This window comes from Pleurodeles waltl, chromosome 4_2 (genome assembly GCF_031143425.1).
Source record: "Pleurodeles waltl isolate 20211129_DDA chromosome 4_2, aPleWal1.hap1.20221129, whole genome shotgun sequence".
Classification (NCBI taxonomy): domain Eukaryota; kingdom Metazoa; phylum Chordata; class Amphibia; order Caudata; family Salamandridae; genus Pleurodeles; species Pleurodeles waltl.
Window position 1 is genome coordinate 551,839,082 of NC_090443.1, and position 18,403 is coordinate 551,857,484.

At 45.0% G+C, this 18,403-nt stretch overlaps 1 protein-coding gene across 1 annotated transcript in view; it reads right to left on the bottom strand.

The window, feature by feature from the left end:
- CEP350 (centrosomal protein 350) overlaps positions 1 to 18,403 on the bottom strand; it is an 821,600-nt gene that overhangs the window by 709,149 nt on the left and 94,048 nt on the right. Inside the window, exons 9-10 of the mRNA XM_069232082.1 lie at positions 6,737 to 6,880; positions 4,694 to 5,304 (exon numbers count right to left, since the gene is read on the bottom strand). Coding sequence (XP_069088183.1) covers positions 4,694 to 5,304; positions 6,737 to 6,880 — 755 coding nt within the window. The remainder of the gene's footprint in view (positions 1 to 4,693; positions 5,305 to 6,736; positions 6,881 to 18,403) is intronic.

The window sequence follows — 18,403 nt, forward strand, 5'->3', positions numbered from 1 at the left end:
TCTGTAGCCTCTGGAAGGGGTAGGGGTGCCTGCCGCACTCCCCCAATCAGAGGCACAGTCCAAGCCTGTGGCCCCCATGTATGGCGAGTTCTGTACCATTTTCACCCCCTTCACCAAATGCAGGTGGGGAAGGAAGAGGCAGCCGTGTGGCCTGTAAGCTTCTTTAATGGATCTCTGCGTCCCTTCGCCCCCAAGCGATCTCTTTGGGAAATTTGGGCCTTCTGCCTCCTCGACTCACCCCAGCGTTCACTAGCTCCTGCAGGCCCCATAGGTCATGATGCACAAAGCTAGTAGGGTAGCAGGAAACATCTCATCGTTGCTACCCGCAAGCGCTGTTATCCCCCAAATGGGATGGTTTCCATTCTATTTTCTACCCACAGCACCAAAAGTGTCTCTTACCGGTCAGGTGTCTTCACTGGTCTTAGTCACAAGGCCGTGTCCGAAGTCTTCTTGCTGTTTAATCCTCCATTGGTATCTGCCCACCAGGCCCCTGCCGTGCGCGGCCACAGCAACTGTGTCCTCCTTGCCATCTTCTCTGTTTCCTCTGCGGGTGGCCTGGTTCTGCAGCATGGCTCCTTCAGATCAGCTTCTCCAGTCCTAGATGCTGTCTATCCGGGAGGACAAAGGTGGGTTTGGGAACGGGGTGAGAACCACTTGAGGCTACCCATAACTTGGTGTACCACTCCGTGCCCTCCGACTTCTAGGCTCTCCGCGGCCGTCACCCAGCCCCAGTGCCTCCACACAAAGGTCATCCCCCACCTATCCCTTCGAGTATTTGCCTCCTCCGGTCCCAGGGGCCTCATTTAAGGAATCACTTGTTCGGGGTTTCCTCTGTTGGGCAGGATTATGTAGGAATTCGACGGGCGCAGAGCTTGCTTAACGAGCATGCGTCCTGATTGCCATCTTGGGCATGCCCGAGAAAAAACAAAATTGCTGTTCTCGCTGTAGCATGACCGATGGTACCATTGGCTAATATGGAGTTTCAATAGCCACCACGCGGAGTGATAAATTTCATTTTGGACTACTAACTATATTACTCCAAGGAATCAAATTAATTGTTTCAATAAACCCATCTCATTACAGAGATGAGATTTAATTTAACTTTTACTAGAAAGTTAACTTTAGAAATTCATCATTTGTAGCCCAAGACTTCAGTAGCCTTCAGAAGAAGAGGCTAATTTTGCTGGGTACAACCTAGGGGTGTACCCAGAGTTCCAAACAGGGGAAGAAAACCTGAGCCATCTTGCATCGGGCAGAGAAAAGTACTCTGGGCTTGATTTTGGACAAACTCCCAGGGAGTGATGTTAAGTGGCAACGCTTGCCCCATGGGAACTTTTGCTTCATGCATGCAGCGGACACACACACTCTGGGTGATTTATACAGCGAGGGTGGGCTAATTCAGTTTACGGAGCTCTCGCAAGAGACGGGACTGCCAGCGGGACAATTTATTTTGTACAATTCATTGCAGCGGGCACTTTCACACAGATGGGGAGACATGTCTTCTGAACCCCCTACGCACCTGCTGGTGCAATATATACAAGTTATGGGACAAGGCAACCACTTGATTCGTTGGTTCACTGATGCCCTCGGAACACCTACAGAAGGGACCCTCATTAACTTCCAAACCACTTAGGAGGGCGATCTGGAGAGGCCACTCACTGAAGCCATTTGGTTGGGGGCACTGTCCAGCCATACCAATGTCCCCCGCAATGCCAGTTTCCACCTCATTCAATTTGACATACTCCACAGGGCTTACCTCACACCAGCTCATATTAACAGGTATTTTAACCGAGCGCACTCCGCTTGCCCTCGCTGCAGAGAAATTGGGGCAGACTTTCTACACATGTTTTAGGCTTGCCCCTCCTTAAGCACTTATTGGCATGCAGTGGCAACATCCCTATCCAAGTTTACATTGCGCCCTCTACTGTTGGACTGCGGCTCCTGCCTCCTGAGTCTCTTCCCGAGAGCCAAAAAACAGAGCGTCCACAAGATTCATGGACTTGGGTCTTTTGACAGCTAAACGTCTCATTACTAAAAGATGGAAGGACACCGAACCCCCATCAGTACTAGCCTGAAGACGCTCCTTTATGGTATGGGCGGAGGGGGCTGCACTGAGGCGTGAGGATGCTATGGGCCTGCGCAGGTATCCTATTTCCACTGACAGGGATGTGATGTTGGCTCAGTTGCGGGGGGAGGATCAAGTTGTAATTGATAGTGATCCGTTGGCGCCAGACAGCGAGCTAGTAGCCGCTTAGCTGCCTGGTTACTTGCATTTATTGACTGGTCAGCTACCAGTATGTTCACTTCTCCAGGCATCTGCTGCTCCTACATGTTTTCTTCTTTCACTGATGTACATGCATTGTTCCGCCCACAAAGGTGACTGTGAGATTGTTATTATTCGCTGGGTCCTCTGACCACATGGGTGGTTGTGGGTAGGCCCCAACGTTATGTTACCAGTTTTGTTTGTATTATGCAGTCTTTTTTCTCCCATCATTGTTGCTCCTGTGCATGTAGTAACATTTGCTTACATGTAGGACCTTTTTGATATTGAAGCTGAGCTGACTCTGGCCTTGCCGGAAATAAACTCTGCTACGCAGGATGCCACATCTTGCCTATCAGGATTATCCGATGCGTCCTTGATTGTTGGTCTCCTCATGGCATCTATACATGCATTTTATTGGTTCCTCTGCACAGAATTCATACATGCAAAGTGTAAAGCTGTGATATTTATCTGACTGGTGATATTGCCACTACCACTCTGTACGGTGTAAATTGTAGATCTGTTAAATGGCTAAATATTAATAAAAAAGATTTGCAAAAAAAAAAAGGGGGAACTTTTGCTTCATTGGCTAGAGAGTCCTTCCCTCCCACAAAATCGAAGAGGGCACACAAGTCCCCAGATCACTACTGGACTGGAAAGAAGGCAAAATAAAGAATGTTCTTCTGCTCCAAGGACCCTGCAAAGAGACTGGACTGCACCTGCTGTACCCGAGGGGCCCACAAAGAGGACAGGGTGTTAAGCATCAAGGCTACAGAAGCTAAAGAACCATGCACCCTTACGAGCCCAGCTGCCTAGGAAAGCCTGTCTGCTGCTGGACTTTGAATTGCAGCCTGGTAGACCACATCTTGACTGTCACGAGGTTCCCCAAAGGATGCTGGACCAGTGATAAAAATCAGAGTGGACACTGGAATCCAGACAAGAAAAAAATACTTACCTGGAAATAAACACTGTAACTGGGAGACCAGCTGATCCATGGTGATTGGACCTGCAGTGAACTCCTGTTGTCCATCATGGCAGAGCAAGTCTTGAGGCTGGAGACAACCCCTGACATCCATGAACCCAAGGATGGCCCAAGGAAGACTCACCACACCTCTTTTGCATTTTCAGCATCCTGCATCCCCAGCATCAGGACCACTGCTGAGCTGGACAACAGTAAAGGATGAAAAAAACAGTGAGGATCCTGAGACTGCTGGACCAAACACATCATTGTCCCCTGGACCCGAGTGGTTCATGTGACTGACTCCCAACCAGCTGTGGCCTGTCAAATAGTTGTTGTAGCCGTTCCAGCCCAGTGGCTCAGAACCGCTAAGGTACTTGCAAATATTTTTTGCAACAGACTGAACTACAGTGATTTATTTTAACTTAGAAAAATCATATCTCCGGTTTCCGATGATAGATTTTCTTCGTTTAGGTGTCTATTTACAAATAAAAATGAACCCTATTTGTATAAATTGGTGTCGGATTTTTATTGAGCTGCGTCTCTTACTTAATGTTTTGTTACTTCTAGATGCTTTACACTTCTTCCTTGATTAGGCCTGACTGCTCTGTGCCACAGCTAACTCGGACCAAGGGGACCTGATAAAGAGTGTGACATTATTATATGGCAAAGTCTCATAACCAACCTACATTATAATTTCCAGTAGTAAACTAAAACTTTATCTGGAGGAGGGCCCAAAGGCTAGAAAAGATTACCTTACAGTCACATATCAAGATAACTGGTGCTTTAAATGCTTAAATAAAGGTGTTCCTTTTCATGTTAGAGCTGGAAACTCCAGCTGAAGTCTGAGAACCTAAACCAGCTATTACAAAAAGAAAGAAACTTACATTGGGGAACAGCGTCACCTACTGTTAGCCGTGGGAGCGGGACAGTTTATTCAATGAAGAAGAAAAAAAGGACTATTTTCTTTTTGTAGGAGTCCCTTATCTATCAGGAAACTAACACACCAAAAAGCAATGATTTGTAGGTGAACAAGTCATGACGGACTAGAGAGATTTTCCATAATGACCTGGAGTGAGGTGGTCAACCCAGTGTTCTTACCACGGTCACCTAATTAACTAAACTTTGGGTCTTTTCAAATGAGGATATTGTTCTACTAAAGTAAAGCTGATTGCGAAGATTTTTTTACTAAAGTGTGCCCCACTAATAATATATAAGCACTCAATGACAGGGAATTATTTTAAGAAAGATTAAATATTGGACAATGTACGTTTACCTGTAAAATATAAAAATGCACAATAATTGGGACTCCAAGAAAGTATGAGTGACTTACAAACAGAGATGATTATTAGGAGAAGTGCACTACAAGGGGTAGCACACATTAACAGAAAAGATTAAATGTTTCCCTTTCATATCAGTTAGAGAAAAGCAGATGTAATCACTCGTGTGACGAAACAAGCTATCAAAGTTTATACCTGCACTCCTTGTGATGTTGGCTCCTTCATCCAGGTTTGTTCCAGAATCAGCTTTGTGTAAGTCTCCTGCAAACGACTTGATGCAGAGGGTTCAGGGGCAGACATACTCTTAGACTTGGAGAAGGCCTCTTTCTGCTTTTTGTAAAGCTCTTGAAGGCGCTTTGTCTTCTGTTCCTTTGCCTCCTTCTGGGCGATCCTCTCCTCATTTTGCTTCTTTTTCCGCTCCTCCTGTTGCCTCTGAATGTACTGACGCATCTGCTCTGAATCATAGTGGCGCTTCTTGGAGGTGACTTGAGGTTCATCTGCTGTCGGCCTGTCTGGTTTGCGTTTGGTTGGGCTCTTACTCCGCCCACTTTTATGATTCAGTGTAGACCCCTCTTGCCTTACTTCACGATGTCCAGTGTCAAGCTGTAGGTCATCAAGTATTCCACGGATTTCCATGGGGAGAAAATCCTTGTTCATTTTCTCTTCACTATTTTTCTCTAGTTTTTCAACTTTCAATTCTGGTTTGATCAGGCTCCTATCTGGGAGCACATTACTCAGGAGACGTTCTGAACTTCGAGGGCGCCCTTTGCCAGGCACATCTGCCTCTGCTCTTCCAGTAGGTCCAACTGTAAAACAAATGTTTAAAACAAGCAATTTGTTTTTTTGTTTTTTGAAAACCCACAGAATGCCATCACATAAATAGTTTCAGATGTACCACACATGCTTCAGTGAAACAATGCACTAGCGTCCCTGTGAGCAAATGGTAGCAGGTAATGTGGCAGTAAAGTGTAAACATCAACTAGGGTGGGCGGACAGTATTCAGAAGAGAAGTACAATGTCACACCCCACTCTGGAGAGCTGTCTTCAGCCCATAACCATAACTCTACTTGGAGTAGGTGCATTTTTAAGGACCTCTTGAAAGTGTTCTGTTTCTTTTCCAGCACGAAACCAAGTGAGTAAGGGGGAATGAACAGAATCTGGAAGAACTGGAGGGACTTGGGAGTAGTGAAATAGTGAATTGCATGTCAACTGAGAGCGTAGCATACAATGAATGCCCTAGAGGGAGATATGAGAAAAGGGAGGAAAGATATGGATGGACTAAAAGGCAACAACTAGAAACTTGAACACAGATGTGCTACAGAGTTACTCAGCCTGTTCGGTGTAGAATGACAAGTTAAAGCGATAGCAAGCAGCCCCACATAAACAAAATATATTGGCTTTCTATGTAAGTGTGGGACTCCAACAGAATTTTTGTTTGGCTAGGTTGAATATTAGGCAGCAAGTAGGGGATGTAGTACGCAATGCTAGAAAGGCATTCAGTAATACCTAGCAAACCAAAGAGAGAGGGACAAGATAACATATTTGTGTTGGTCTCAAAAATGTAGTACAAGAAGCCGAAGGCAGAACTGTCATCCGTGAGCATGGTGCAGACTGAGAAAAGGAGGGTACTCAAAAGGAAACCAAAAGAATATCCATCAAATGGGGGGGATGGTGGGAAGAAGTGTTAAGCACCATGTAACTAGACTAGGCCTATCAGAGCGATAGGAAACCTTAGAGAGATATGAAGCCCATGAAAGTGCTGTGTCACTGCCTTCTTGGTTTTTACCCGAGGATCAACACTGCAGAGAGACAGTGGAGGAGAATGGTAGAAGTCGAGAGGTGAGTTAACATGAGGAAAGTAGAAACTGTGACGGGACAGTTTCCATGGGTTAGTTCTTGAAGAATCTGGTTTTAAAAAAATGCACACACTGTCACAAAAAAGCCCTAACGGGAAAAAGTGCAAAGCAAATTATCCCATGCCATACACTGATTACTGGATGGTTTCAGAGCTCCGTTAGCAGACACCATATTACCAATGTAGGACGACTGAAAGGGACAGTGTGGACCATGCCTACTATTAAGGAGCACATCCATATGGCAGTGCCAAATGTTAGGATTTGTTGCTAGCAGTGACATTGTGAGATAGGTACTGATAGGTTACTGGATCTGGGTTCCACTATGATGCAATTATTATCACTTTAATAACCTGAAGACTGGGCAACAACTACTATCACCTACCAGATCTGCAGGTTCTCTCTCTACTGCTCCGATCAGTGGATTCTGTTCTTCCAGCCCGCTCCACTTTAGGTGATGGTCCCAAAATCTTCTTCACCAGTTTCTGCCCGTCCCGCCATGAGGAAGTGCTAATAACATTTCCTCGACCTACAAGACAGAAGAAAATGTATTACTAATAAACGTATCCAAGTCCATTTACAGTCCCAAGTTATCACTAGCAGTAGTACTCTCGTGGCAAGAATGGGACACTGAATCACAAGGAATTTCGTAGCTCTACTGGACCCAAGTGAGACAAAACCAACCCAGACATGAGAGGATGGCAATACCTATAAGAGCTCCTGTTATGTGACAGTTAGATCGCTTGCAGATTTGGAAAAAAAAATTACCCATTACAAGAACACCTTGCAGGAATGACCCGTCCACATTTACAAAACTACTCAAAATGTCTATCAAATGAGTCTCCAGAAGATTTGCACTGACCTCTTGCAATGATATATGCCCAGACCCCTGGACTGCAGCGTCACACCCATAAGATGACAAATTTAAGGTGCAAACTCTTGAAGAAACACTATCAATTAGCTTACGACTAATACTTTTTTCAACATATAGGTAAGCCATTCCATGTTCTCCTACAGACTCACTGCAATATCACTATAGGACCTGCAGTTAAATTCCAGCTGAACTATGCTAACTGCTTTTATGTTAGCAAAGCACATTAATTTATCAAGAAGCCTCAGGATGAACAAAACATGGGGATTAAATCAGGAGGCAGCATATGATGAAGGGATCATTTGTGCAGTGGGTGGAAATCTGCTCTTGCTCAAAGTCACAGAGGTCATATGGATCATTGGCAAATGTTGAACAGAATCAGACTTGTGACTTGCAGTCCAAAATCAATAGTGCTCATTTTACACACTGATTCCAACTGTGCACTTTTTCTTTTACACAAGTTACATGCAACTATTATACTCAATCAAAACAGTCACAATTTACTATAGTGAAAGGGATCCTGTATTCGATGCCATGATTGCTGCTGTTCGGAGATTCAAGGCCTCAACATTACAAGTTTTGTCTTTAATGCTAGTCAATGTCAAACCATTAACTACAAATGCAGCACAATGGTTTGGGAGTTTTCTGCGGTTTCGGTAAAATGGCATCAGATTCTATTAAACTTATCAACATTTTGTTTCCAATATGTGCAAAGTAATGCTCGAAAGGATGGAAGAGAGTAACATGTTTTTAAAATGGCAATTGCCTGAAACATAGTTTAATTATGTTGAAGTAACCAGAAGAGGAATGTAAGTCAATAGTAGGCCTGCAGTGGGATCTTTCAAAAAGGCTGACAGTTACATTTTACTAGAAATCCTAATAAGAGTGTGTGCTAGAGAAAGCAACTGAGAATTCAGTGAGCAAGTATTTGGGGTTCTTAAGCTTCTAAAATAATCCCTTTTGGAATATAACAACACCATGGCTCAAGCTATATTTATATATAGTTTTCTTCCCCACACAGGTGTCTGCAGAGTTAAGGGTGAAGGTTGAATGAAGGGTGCAAGATGTAATGCTACTCAATAGATCCTATTTATTTATTTGTTTGTCTGCCCAGGTGCTAGGATCCCACTTATAAGAAATGTAATAGTGAACAAAGTGTTTCCACTTTGCTGCATAACATGCTCTAGTGGTTGGTCTGTGTGCTTCTTTAGGAACATCCATACATCCTTGAGGTAGATTCAAATACCCAAGTTCTATGATTTGGGTGACTTATCTGACCTTGGTTCTGAGTGAGAAGAAGCAGCGGGTCAAGGGGATGCTTCTCATGTGGTGCTACTTAGTAGAGAAGTGAACAATGACTGTTTTTTCTGTAGGAGGCTGGCTCAGTTTATGGTGTACACCTATGGTGTGGCACCCTACAATGAGTCCAGGCAACCCTTAGTGATAGTGAATAGGTGTCCAAATAGCTAAAGCTCTCTAGGGGTAGCTGAGGTGAGCAGCTAAAGCTTATCCAGCAGGAATGTAAAGCACTTGCAATACCACAATAGTCAGACAGTAACTCACTCACAAGAAAGAACCACACAACTGTAGCAAAAACAAAGGATTTCATTACAGGACCGGAGGCTATCATTATGCAATAAACCTTTATTGCTGCCCCAACATGCAGCCCTTTAAAGAATATTATAAATCAAAGATAATATTCCAAAACAGAACATTTAACATTATGTAACTCTGTGACGCAAAGCATCTTCCTCTTTTATTCGCTGCTCCTACACAGTTAAGTACTATGCCCTAATTTGTAGTTTTTGTGCCATGTTTATCTAACTTTTATCTCTTTTACAGCATGCCTGGAGGTAAGTGTTTAGATGTATGGTATACCTAGGTGATTAGACATATGGTATAATGTTTCTTTAATATTCATGGTGTATAGTATATATAATGTTTATTTAATATTTATGGTATATATAACGTTTATTTAATATTTTACCTTTTTTCTACCTACTCTGTAAAGGTACAGTAGAGTTCTTCTCGTTATCAAGACCTGCGCGTCTTTTGAACGACGCGCAGGCTGAGGATACAGAACTTGCCTCGGAGCCTGGTCGCGTTTCAAGCAGAGCACGCAGGCTGGGACTGAGGGGTCGTGAACCTGTGCGTCCTTCCTGTAGACGTGCAGGCCCGGGGCAAGGAGTGCCGCACTTAGGGCCTAAGCTGAGTGTTTGCACGCGAGGCCTGTAGCGGGTGGCGGCCCTGGACCTGTGCGTCGTTCGGGAGATGCGTATTTTTTTTACCTAAACTCTTTAATTACTGTAATTATTTGTAATAGTAAAAATAAAAAATGTTTTTAAAAAAAGGCAATCTTAAAAGAGAGAGGTTAGGAAATGTCTGAAACTGATAACCCAATTGAGCTTCCAGTAACAGAAATGAATGAGGACATGTTCAAAAAGTTCCTAGATACAGAACTAAAATCCTCTCTCAAAGAGGCTGTGGAAGCAGCCTTTGCAGAAAAGAAAAGAGATTAACCTTCGGAGGAAGACTACTTTTCTATCTCTGATGAAGAAATAACTTGCAAAGTTAAAAAGGGTAGCAAGGCTACTAAAAAAACAAAACACCTTTTGAAAGTGGGCACACTATGCCTCGCAAAGGAGCATACCCAATCTGTAGATAGCCTGAGCGCAACAAAAAGCCACGATCATTCTCTGGGTAGCCTGAGCGCTACAAAAGAACAAGGTGTCCAGAGCAGCACACATTGCAAGAGCGACCTTCTTGGCGCAATGGATATAGGTGTCCCCCGCAACACAAAGAAAATGAGTAGCCAAAATGGCACAAAAGATAATAGTGTTGATACTGACAATGAATATGCAGGCTTTAACGAGCGAGTATGAGGCGGATGAATGTTTTTGATCCGCAAGAATTATTAGATTACTATCTCCTTGATGAGAATCTAGATCAATCATCAATTTCACAAAAAAAGGCTATTAGAGATCCTTTAGGTGTGGAAATGTTCAATCCTACTCTCATTGTCCACCCTAGAGGTTTGGATTGATGGCTTATGGACAACAAGACTTTGGTTATTAAGTTCGGGATCCGCAAATCCCTCGATAAGGAGACGCAGAACCTAATGAGAGCAGAATGTCCAATGCCAAGACAGATTACTGGACATTCTGTGTCCGCTGGCCAGAATCTTAGATATGGCTGAAGAAGCATCACTTAAGGGTATCCCTGCAGACTTAGAACTTCTCCGTGATTGGAGTCAAAGGGCCTTATGCCTCCTCGGCAATGCAAATGCGAGTCTAATTGTGGAAAGAAGGAGAGACATTTTGATGAAAATTAACCCGAAGTTGGGGGACCTTGCCAACAAGGAGATTCCAGGGGAGCCAAATGGCCTTCTTTTTGGTGACAGTTTTTTAAAGATATTGGGTAAACACGTAGCTAATTTTACTGCCTTTAATAGGGCACAGTCTAATATGAGGAGAATGTTTAACAATAGGGTTTTCGGAAGGGCTGACAGGAGGAACTGGCTGTTCGCCATGGAATGCAAAGGTCCCAATACTACCAACAGGACCAGAAGGGCTATGGAAGAAGTTTCAGAGCAACCAATACTTTCTACTCACAAAGAGGTCGAGCTTCACACTCAAGAGGCAACAAGTACAGATCACAAGGATCTGGAGAACAAGGTAAGCCCTCCTATTGTTTTTTTCTAACCATAGTAGGAGGAAGGTTATGATTTTTTTACCAAAATTGGTCAACTATAACAAAGGACGAAAGGGTTTTAGACACTGTAAGAGGATTCAAAATAGATTTCTGTCAGATTCCTTTTCAGGATCGCCGCCCAAGAGAATTAACACTAAGGGGGTTATTCTAACTTTGGAGGAGGTGTTAATCCGTCCCAAAAGTGACGGAAAAGTGACGGATTTACCACCAGCCGTATTACGAGTCCATTATATCCTAAGGAACTCGTAATACGACTGGTGGTATATCCGTCACTTTACCGTCACTTTTGGGACGGATTAACACTCCTCCAAAGTTAGAATAACCCCCTAAGTCAGGAACAGCTGGGCATTGGTAGATGCAGGGGTCTCGCAAAGTCAGAAACTCAGAAAGAGGTTTTGTAAGCACTGTCTTCTTGGTAAGAAAGAAGGACAAGAGTTGGCGCCCTGTATTAAATTGAAAGGGATTGAACAAATTTAGAGTAAACAGATGCTTCAAAATGGAAGGGATCCATCTTCTACGAGACATTTTACAGGAAAAAGACTGACTAGTGAAGTTGGATCTAAAGGATGCCTACTTCACAATACCTATGGAATTAGACTCACAGAAGTATTTGCAGTTCAGATAGAAAGGTATCTTGTATCAATTTAGCTGTCTTCCATTTGGCCTATAATCAACCCCTTGGTGCTTCACCAAAGTCCTTCACCCGTAGTCCCGTTCTTGAGGAAAAGAGGGGTACGCTTGGTGATTTACCTGGACGATATGTTGTTGATGTCCCAAGATCAGGGAGAATTGTTAATGCATATGACATGGACAAAAGATCTCTGGTAAAGGCTAGGCTTTATTATCAATGTGGAAAAGTCAATCATGAACCCCACACAGAACCTGGAATTTCCAGGATTCCAGATAGACACCAACACAACTCAAGAGGCATCTCACATTCTAGGAAAGGAAGTGGTAAGTCTGAGGGACCTAGCAAGGGTGATTGGTCTCTTATCTTCATCCATTCGGGTAGGACCTCTGCATTACAGGGCTCTCCAGAGACTGAAAACGATGGGTCTGAGGAGATGTCTGTGGTATGCGGGTACCATTCCACTGTCCAAAGAAGCTCGAGAAGATCTTCAATGGTGGTCGATCAATCTGGACAGCTGGAACAGAAAAGCTATATTTGGAAATACCCTAGAATTTATTGTAGAATCCGATGCACACACACTTGATTGGGGTGCCAAATTAGGGAAACTAGAGACAGGGGGAAGGTGTTCTAGAGGAGGAATTGTACCTTCATATAAATTGTTTAGAGCTGTTAGCGGACCTCAGTGCATTAATGAGCTTCAAGTTGACTCTTGCCAACAGTGTAGTATTGATCAGAATGGACAACTTCACTGCAGTATCCTATATCAATCGCATAGGGGGAGCAAGGTCAAAGAAACTTGCAGATTTAACAAGGGAAATTTTGTATTTTTGTTTCAGTCAGAGAATCGTCTTGAAGGTAAAGTTTATCCCAGGTCGTCAGAGCAGACTGGAACTCAGGGTACTTAAAGGATTCCAGTGATTGGAAATTGAATCCAAAATACTTGCAGAAGGTTAAGAATTTGTGGGGCCCCTTTCAGATAGATCTGTTCACCAGCAGACTGACGTTTCAGGTTGATACATTTTACAGCTGGAGACCCGATCCCAAAGCATCGGCGTGGATGCTTTAGTGCAGACTTGGAGGAGAGAAGATTGTTATGCTTCTCCCCCCCTTCGCTCTGAATGAGAGGGTGTTATTGAAAGTGCGGAAAGAATGCTGCAGCATCATTCTAGTGACTCCCTTTTGGAGCTCACAGATTTGGGTCTTTTGGGTTCTGACCAACCTCTGGGTGGTCATTTCCAATGAGAGAATCAAGGGGGAGGTCTGTACTGACTACCACGCTTCTCCAGCTAAGTGACCAAGCTATCTTTAGGGGTACTAAAGCCACAGGTCTAGCAGTGATTTCCCCTTGTATAAGCCTTACTCTGGCAGTCTCTCCTGGAATATACTGGTCTGAGAATACCAGCCTGTAACACACATCAGTGTGACTGGCAGAGATGCCTCTTAGGGGAGTGGCTGGGGTTACATTCATCAGTAGGAGGTGAAGTGCTTACTTCCCTCAGGAATCTCAAACTCACCTTTTGGCCCCAACTCCCAGTTAAAGGCCATAAGGAACCCCTCATCTGAGGAAGCAGGCCCTCTGGCTACACTGGCAACACCTGAGGGTTGGTTAGTGGGTTTGTTTTTAGGGCAGACAGTGTAGGAAAGTACCCTCTTTCTTGGCATGGTTAACCCCATTTTCTGCCTGCTGTTAGTGTGTTTGACTGTGTCTACTGGGATCCTGCTAACCAGGACCCCAGTAGTTTTGCTCTCTCCTTTAAGCACTACCTTGTTCTTCCCGCAATTGGCATACTGGTCCCCCCCATGTAAGTCCCTGGTATATAGTACCTAGGTACCCAGGGCATTTGGGTACCAGGGGATCCCTATGGGCTGCAGCAGTTATTCTGCCACCCATACAGAGCCCATGTAAAGGGTTCTGCAGGCCTGCCACTGCAGCCTGCGTGAAACGGGTGCATGCACCAGGTCACTAAGTCACCCCTATGGTAGGTCCTCTCAGCCCAGAGGGCAGGGTGCAAGTACCTGTGTGTGAGGGCACCCCTGCTCCAGCAGAGGTGCCCCCACACACTCCAGATTAATTTCCCTGGCCTTCGTGAGTGCGGGGATTCCATTTTACGCGTGTACTGGACATAGGTCACTACCTATCTTCAGCTACATAATGGTAACTCCGAATCTGGGCATGTTTGGTTTCAAACATGTCGGAATCATACCGCAATACTGTTGCAAGTATTGGAAGTATGATTTCATGCACTCTGGGAGGTCCTTACAGGACCCCCAGTATTGCTACCACCAGTCTAACAGGGTTTTCTGGGCAGCCCAGCTGCTGGCACCCCTCAGAGAGTTTTCTGCCCTCCTGCTGCTTGATCTGATCAAGCCCAGGATGGCAGAACAAAGGATATCAGTTGGAAGAGGGCAGTAATACACACTCCCTTTAGAAATAGGTGTGACTGGCTTGGGAGTGGCAGCCTCCCCAAGCCACTGGTTTGCTTTGAAGGACACATTTGGTGCCCTGCGTGCATAAACCAGTCCACACTGGTTCAGGGACCCCCCAGTCCCTGCACTGGTGCGAAACTGGACAACGAAAAGGGGAGTGACCACTCCCCTGTCCATCACCACCCCAGGGGTGGTGCACAGAGCTCTTCCAGAGGGTCCCTGGGTTCTGCCGTATTGTTTCCAAGGTTGGCAGAGAACCCTGGGAGCATCCGAGTGGCCAGGCCAGGAAGGTGACGTTAGAGCCTCCTCCTGATAGGTTCTTACCTGGTTAGGTGACCAATCCCCCTTTCAGGGCTATTTTAGGGTCTCTTTCTTGGGTGGATCCTTAGATTTGGCTTGCAAGACTCCAGCAGGATTCCTCTGCAACCTCCACTTTGACTTCTGGCCACTGAAACAGTGACTGGACCCTCTAGGAACTGACAACGTTGCAATCAATGAAGGAGACCCTTCTGCAACTTTATTTCCGTGGCTCCTTCCAGTTTTGCAACATTTTCCCAGCCATGCATTCTCAGAAGAAAGCAACACTTCAGCCTGCACAAAAAGAAGAAGGGATCTCCCTTTGAGTGAAGGAGTCACTCCCCTGCAACCGCAGGCATCTACAGTAAGCGACAATCGGCTGCGTGGATCTCCTCTCATCTTGAACTGTGTGGATCCTGCATCACAGGTGGTGGTCCGTAGTAGCCCTCTTGGTCCCCTCTGCCAACTGTCCAGATTTGGTGGAGGTAAGCCTGTGCCTTCCCAGGCAGGACAGTATCCCCGTGCTCTGTGTCTCTTGCAGCTGCCAAGGCTTGTTTGCATCTCCTCCACTGGATCTTCCAGCAACGTGTAGCTCCAAACCCCAGCACTCCTTCCTGCAAAATACAGCCTCCTGCGTGGTTCTCCGGCGGGGTGTTATCCTCTTTTGTATTGCTGCATAGGGCCACTCCTGAGTCCCTGTCCTGTGGGTCTCCTGTGGGTGCTGTCTGTGCTTCTGTGGACTCTCTGCAACACTGAGAGTCCCCTGCAACTCCCCCTTCTGGGTTGAGTCCTCCTGGGTCTTGCTGGTCCCCGGCAGCACCATTTTTCCACTAACCCTGAGTTTGCCTTTGCCAAGGCTTGTTGGTGGAATTCCTGCACCGACGCCCGTCTGCAATCTTCACTCCAGCTTGGGACATAATCTGCATCCATCAGGAACTCTCCTCCGGCTCCAGTGCTGACCTGTTCTTCATCACCGTCAACCAACTCCTGCAAGTACATGCTGGGTGGGTAATAGCTCCTACTCCTCCTGGACTCCACTGTGACTCTTGGACTTGGTCCCCTCTCTCCACAAGTCTTTTTTTTTCAGGAATCCACTGCTGGTTTTCTCTCCAAGTCTTGCTTGGGTGGCTTCTTTTTTCTTCTTTTCCTCCTTTTGGGTGTTTGGGCAAAATCCAGTGATTTACTCCTGCTTTCCTGGTCACTGGTGGGTATTGTGTTACTTACCTCTGTGGTTTCCTAGTACTTCCAGCTCCCCTCTACACATTTTACTTACCTAGGTTGGGCTCTTGTGGTCGCATTCAATTTTTTTTTTTTGTATATGGTTTGTGCTCCCTATAGGTTCACTATTGGTTATTGCTATTTGCACTGTTTTCTAATCTTTTCTATGCCTATTTCTGATTACTAGTGTATATATTTAATGTATTACTTAACTCTTATTGGAGGATTACCCTTCTAGTAGTTTGTGGTGGTTTGTTCCAAAAATAAAGTACCTTTATTTTTGTACAACTGAGTGTTTTCTTTCATGTGTGTTAGTGCTGTGTGACTACAGTAGTATTGCATGAGCTTTGCATGTCTCCTAGATAAGCCTTGGCTGCTCATCCCCAGCTACCCATAAAGAGCCTGGCTTCCAGACACTGCCTACACTTCACTAAGAGGGGATACCTGGACCTAGTATAAGGTGTAAGTACCTTGGGTACCCACCACACACCAGGCCAGCTTCCTACAGACAGTGCCCTTTGTTTTGTGCCCTGTCTGTCTACAGTCATGGCACCATGCCTAGTCTTACCTTGGTACCCACTTTTGTTGTTAGAAGTGACCTGAATCCCATCCTCTTGGACAGATGGTTGGGCCACTGAAGGAGTTAGTTTCTTTTTATCCTTAGATTTCTATCCATCCTTCTCCTGGGACTTAGAAGAATTCTCCTTTGCTGGTCACCCCCACTATGAGCTTTCTTGCTCACCCTGGTACGAACCCCCTTTGTCTGCCTTCTTTCCCAATTCTTGGTGAAAGGTCCGATCAGAGTCCACCAGGTATTGGTGCAGTTTTTCAGACACAGTTTTTAAGGAGGTGCTCTCATATGATCAAATTATACTGCCCTTTACAGTCATGTACATTGCTACCATGAAGCCAGCCTTCCAGAGACTTAACTGAAAAGTCAACAAAATCTACCAAGTCTTGTGAGGACTCTTACAGAGTGTCCCTGAACTTAATTCTGTATTGTTCAGTAGTTACCCCAAATCCATCAGTAAGAGCCTTTTTCAAGACATGATAGCTGTCGGCATCTTCTTCTCTAACTGTAAAGAGTTTGTCTCTGCCTTTGTCTGCAACGGAGAGCCACAAGATAGCTGTCCACTGCCTCTGAGGAACCTTCTGGAGTTTACAGGCCCTCTCCAAAGCAGTAATCCACTTATGGATGTCATCCCCAGTCTTGTAAGGAGGGACTATCTTTCTGAGATTCCTGGAATCAAAGGTGTCTTCCATGACTCTTAACTCTCTTATGCTGCCACCATAGAGTTCTAAACTCAAATTATCTTCCCCTTTCCGTCTCTAGCACCTCTCTCTCCAGAGCCAGGTAATGCTTTTTCATCTTGAGTTTGGCCTTCTTAGGTTTCAGCATGCTGAAGCCCCTACCTAGGGATCCCTCATCTGAGATAGAATGGATGATGCCTACAGCAGAGGCTGAGGCAACAGAGGATGAGGATGAGGAGGATGTATTCCTCCTGGACACCCTTTTTACCAACCCGGGGAAGAAAAAGTGGGCCTATTACTACGGTCCCCTCTTGTGCTTCCAGCTCAGCTCCCTGCATGTACAAGGTTCTGTCCAGAATCCTCATGGTTCTGCCCAGTGAGGACATAGGAAGTACCTGGAATCTCCTTTTCCACACTAGGGGCTCACCCTCCTAATCTAATTATCCTTCCCTATCAGGATTCTGCAGGTCACCCTGAATAAGTAGGTCTATGAGAATAGCTTTGGTACAGTTACTACCGCTCTTTAAGTTTCTAACTGAACACAGAGACCTACAATCTTTATACTTAACTTCCCCATACCTAGACTCGTGAGTCTGGCCAGTGTTCTCCACTTAAGACATGCTGTTAGAGTACTGTATGTGATGCACCTACGTACTCCAAGGTTCTAAACTTTTAAAAGCTTGGAGAAAGAACTATGCTAGACCCCTGACTTCTCGAGCAAAGGTTTAGAAGTCCCTGAAGTTACTAATGTAGGGTGTAATAGTTGGTAGTGATCTTTCTTATGGAAAGTCACTGCTGACCAAGTGGTAAAGCAATACAAGTGTCTTATCCCACAGCTGCACCAGCAATGTAGGAGGCTGGCACAGTTTATGGTGTACACTTATGGTGTGGCACTCTACAATGAGTCCTGGCAGCCCTTAGTGATAGTGAATAGGTGTCCAACTAGCATACGCTCTCTAGGGGTAGCTGAGGTGAGCAGCTAATGCTTATCCAGAAGGAATGTAAACAACTTGCAACACCACAGTAGTCAGACAGTAACTCACTCAGAAGAAAGAGCCACACAAGCGTTGCAAAAATAAAGGAATCTTTATTACAGCACTAACTACTAGACTAGCATTGGTGTATATCCCCCCTTGGAGATATCTACAAACAATATATACACCAAACAACAGCAGAAATAGCCCAAAATATACAGAACCATCTGTGGGGGGCAATCCATATACTAAGTAAGTTGGATGTGAAATACTGGACCCAACCAAGGTAAGTATGGAGAAAGATGAAAACACCAGGGGTAAGTACAGCAAGTGTTCACAGCGACAAGGTGCAGAGGGGTTACCTATCCAGTCGTCCCGTAGGCTAACACATGGAAGTAGTGGTTGGAGTTTGTGTGTTTCAGGACATTAAGAAGGGGGGTTTGGGAGCACACTGCCTCACATCCCAGCACAGTTAGTCCCTTTGCATCCTGGTAAATGCAGTTCACAGTTAGCGCTTACTTGAAAATGTTCTGTAGTTTTTCACCACAGTTGATGCAGACATTGCTGTTTATCTCTAGACACATGTTTCTGGGTTTAGCCCTTCATCAGCAGAGAGTAGAGAACAAAGAAAATTAATCTGGGGTTGTTGAAAATGCTGCCAAAATCCTCTCA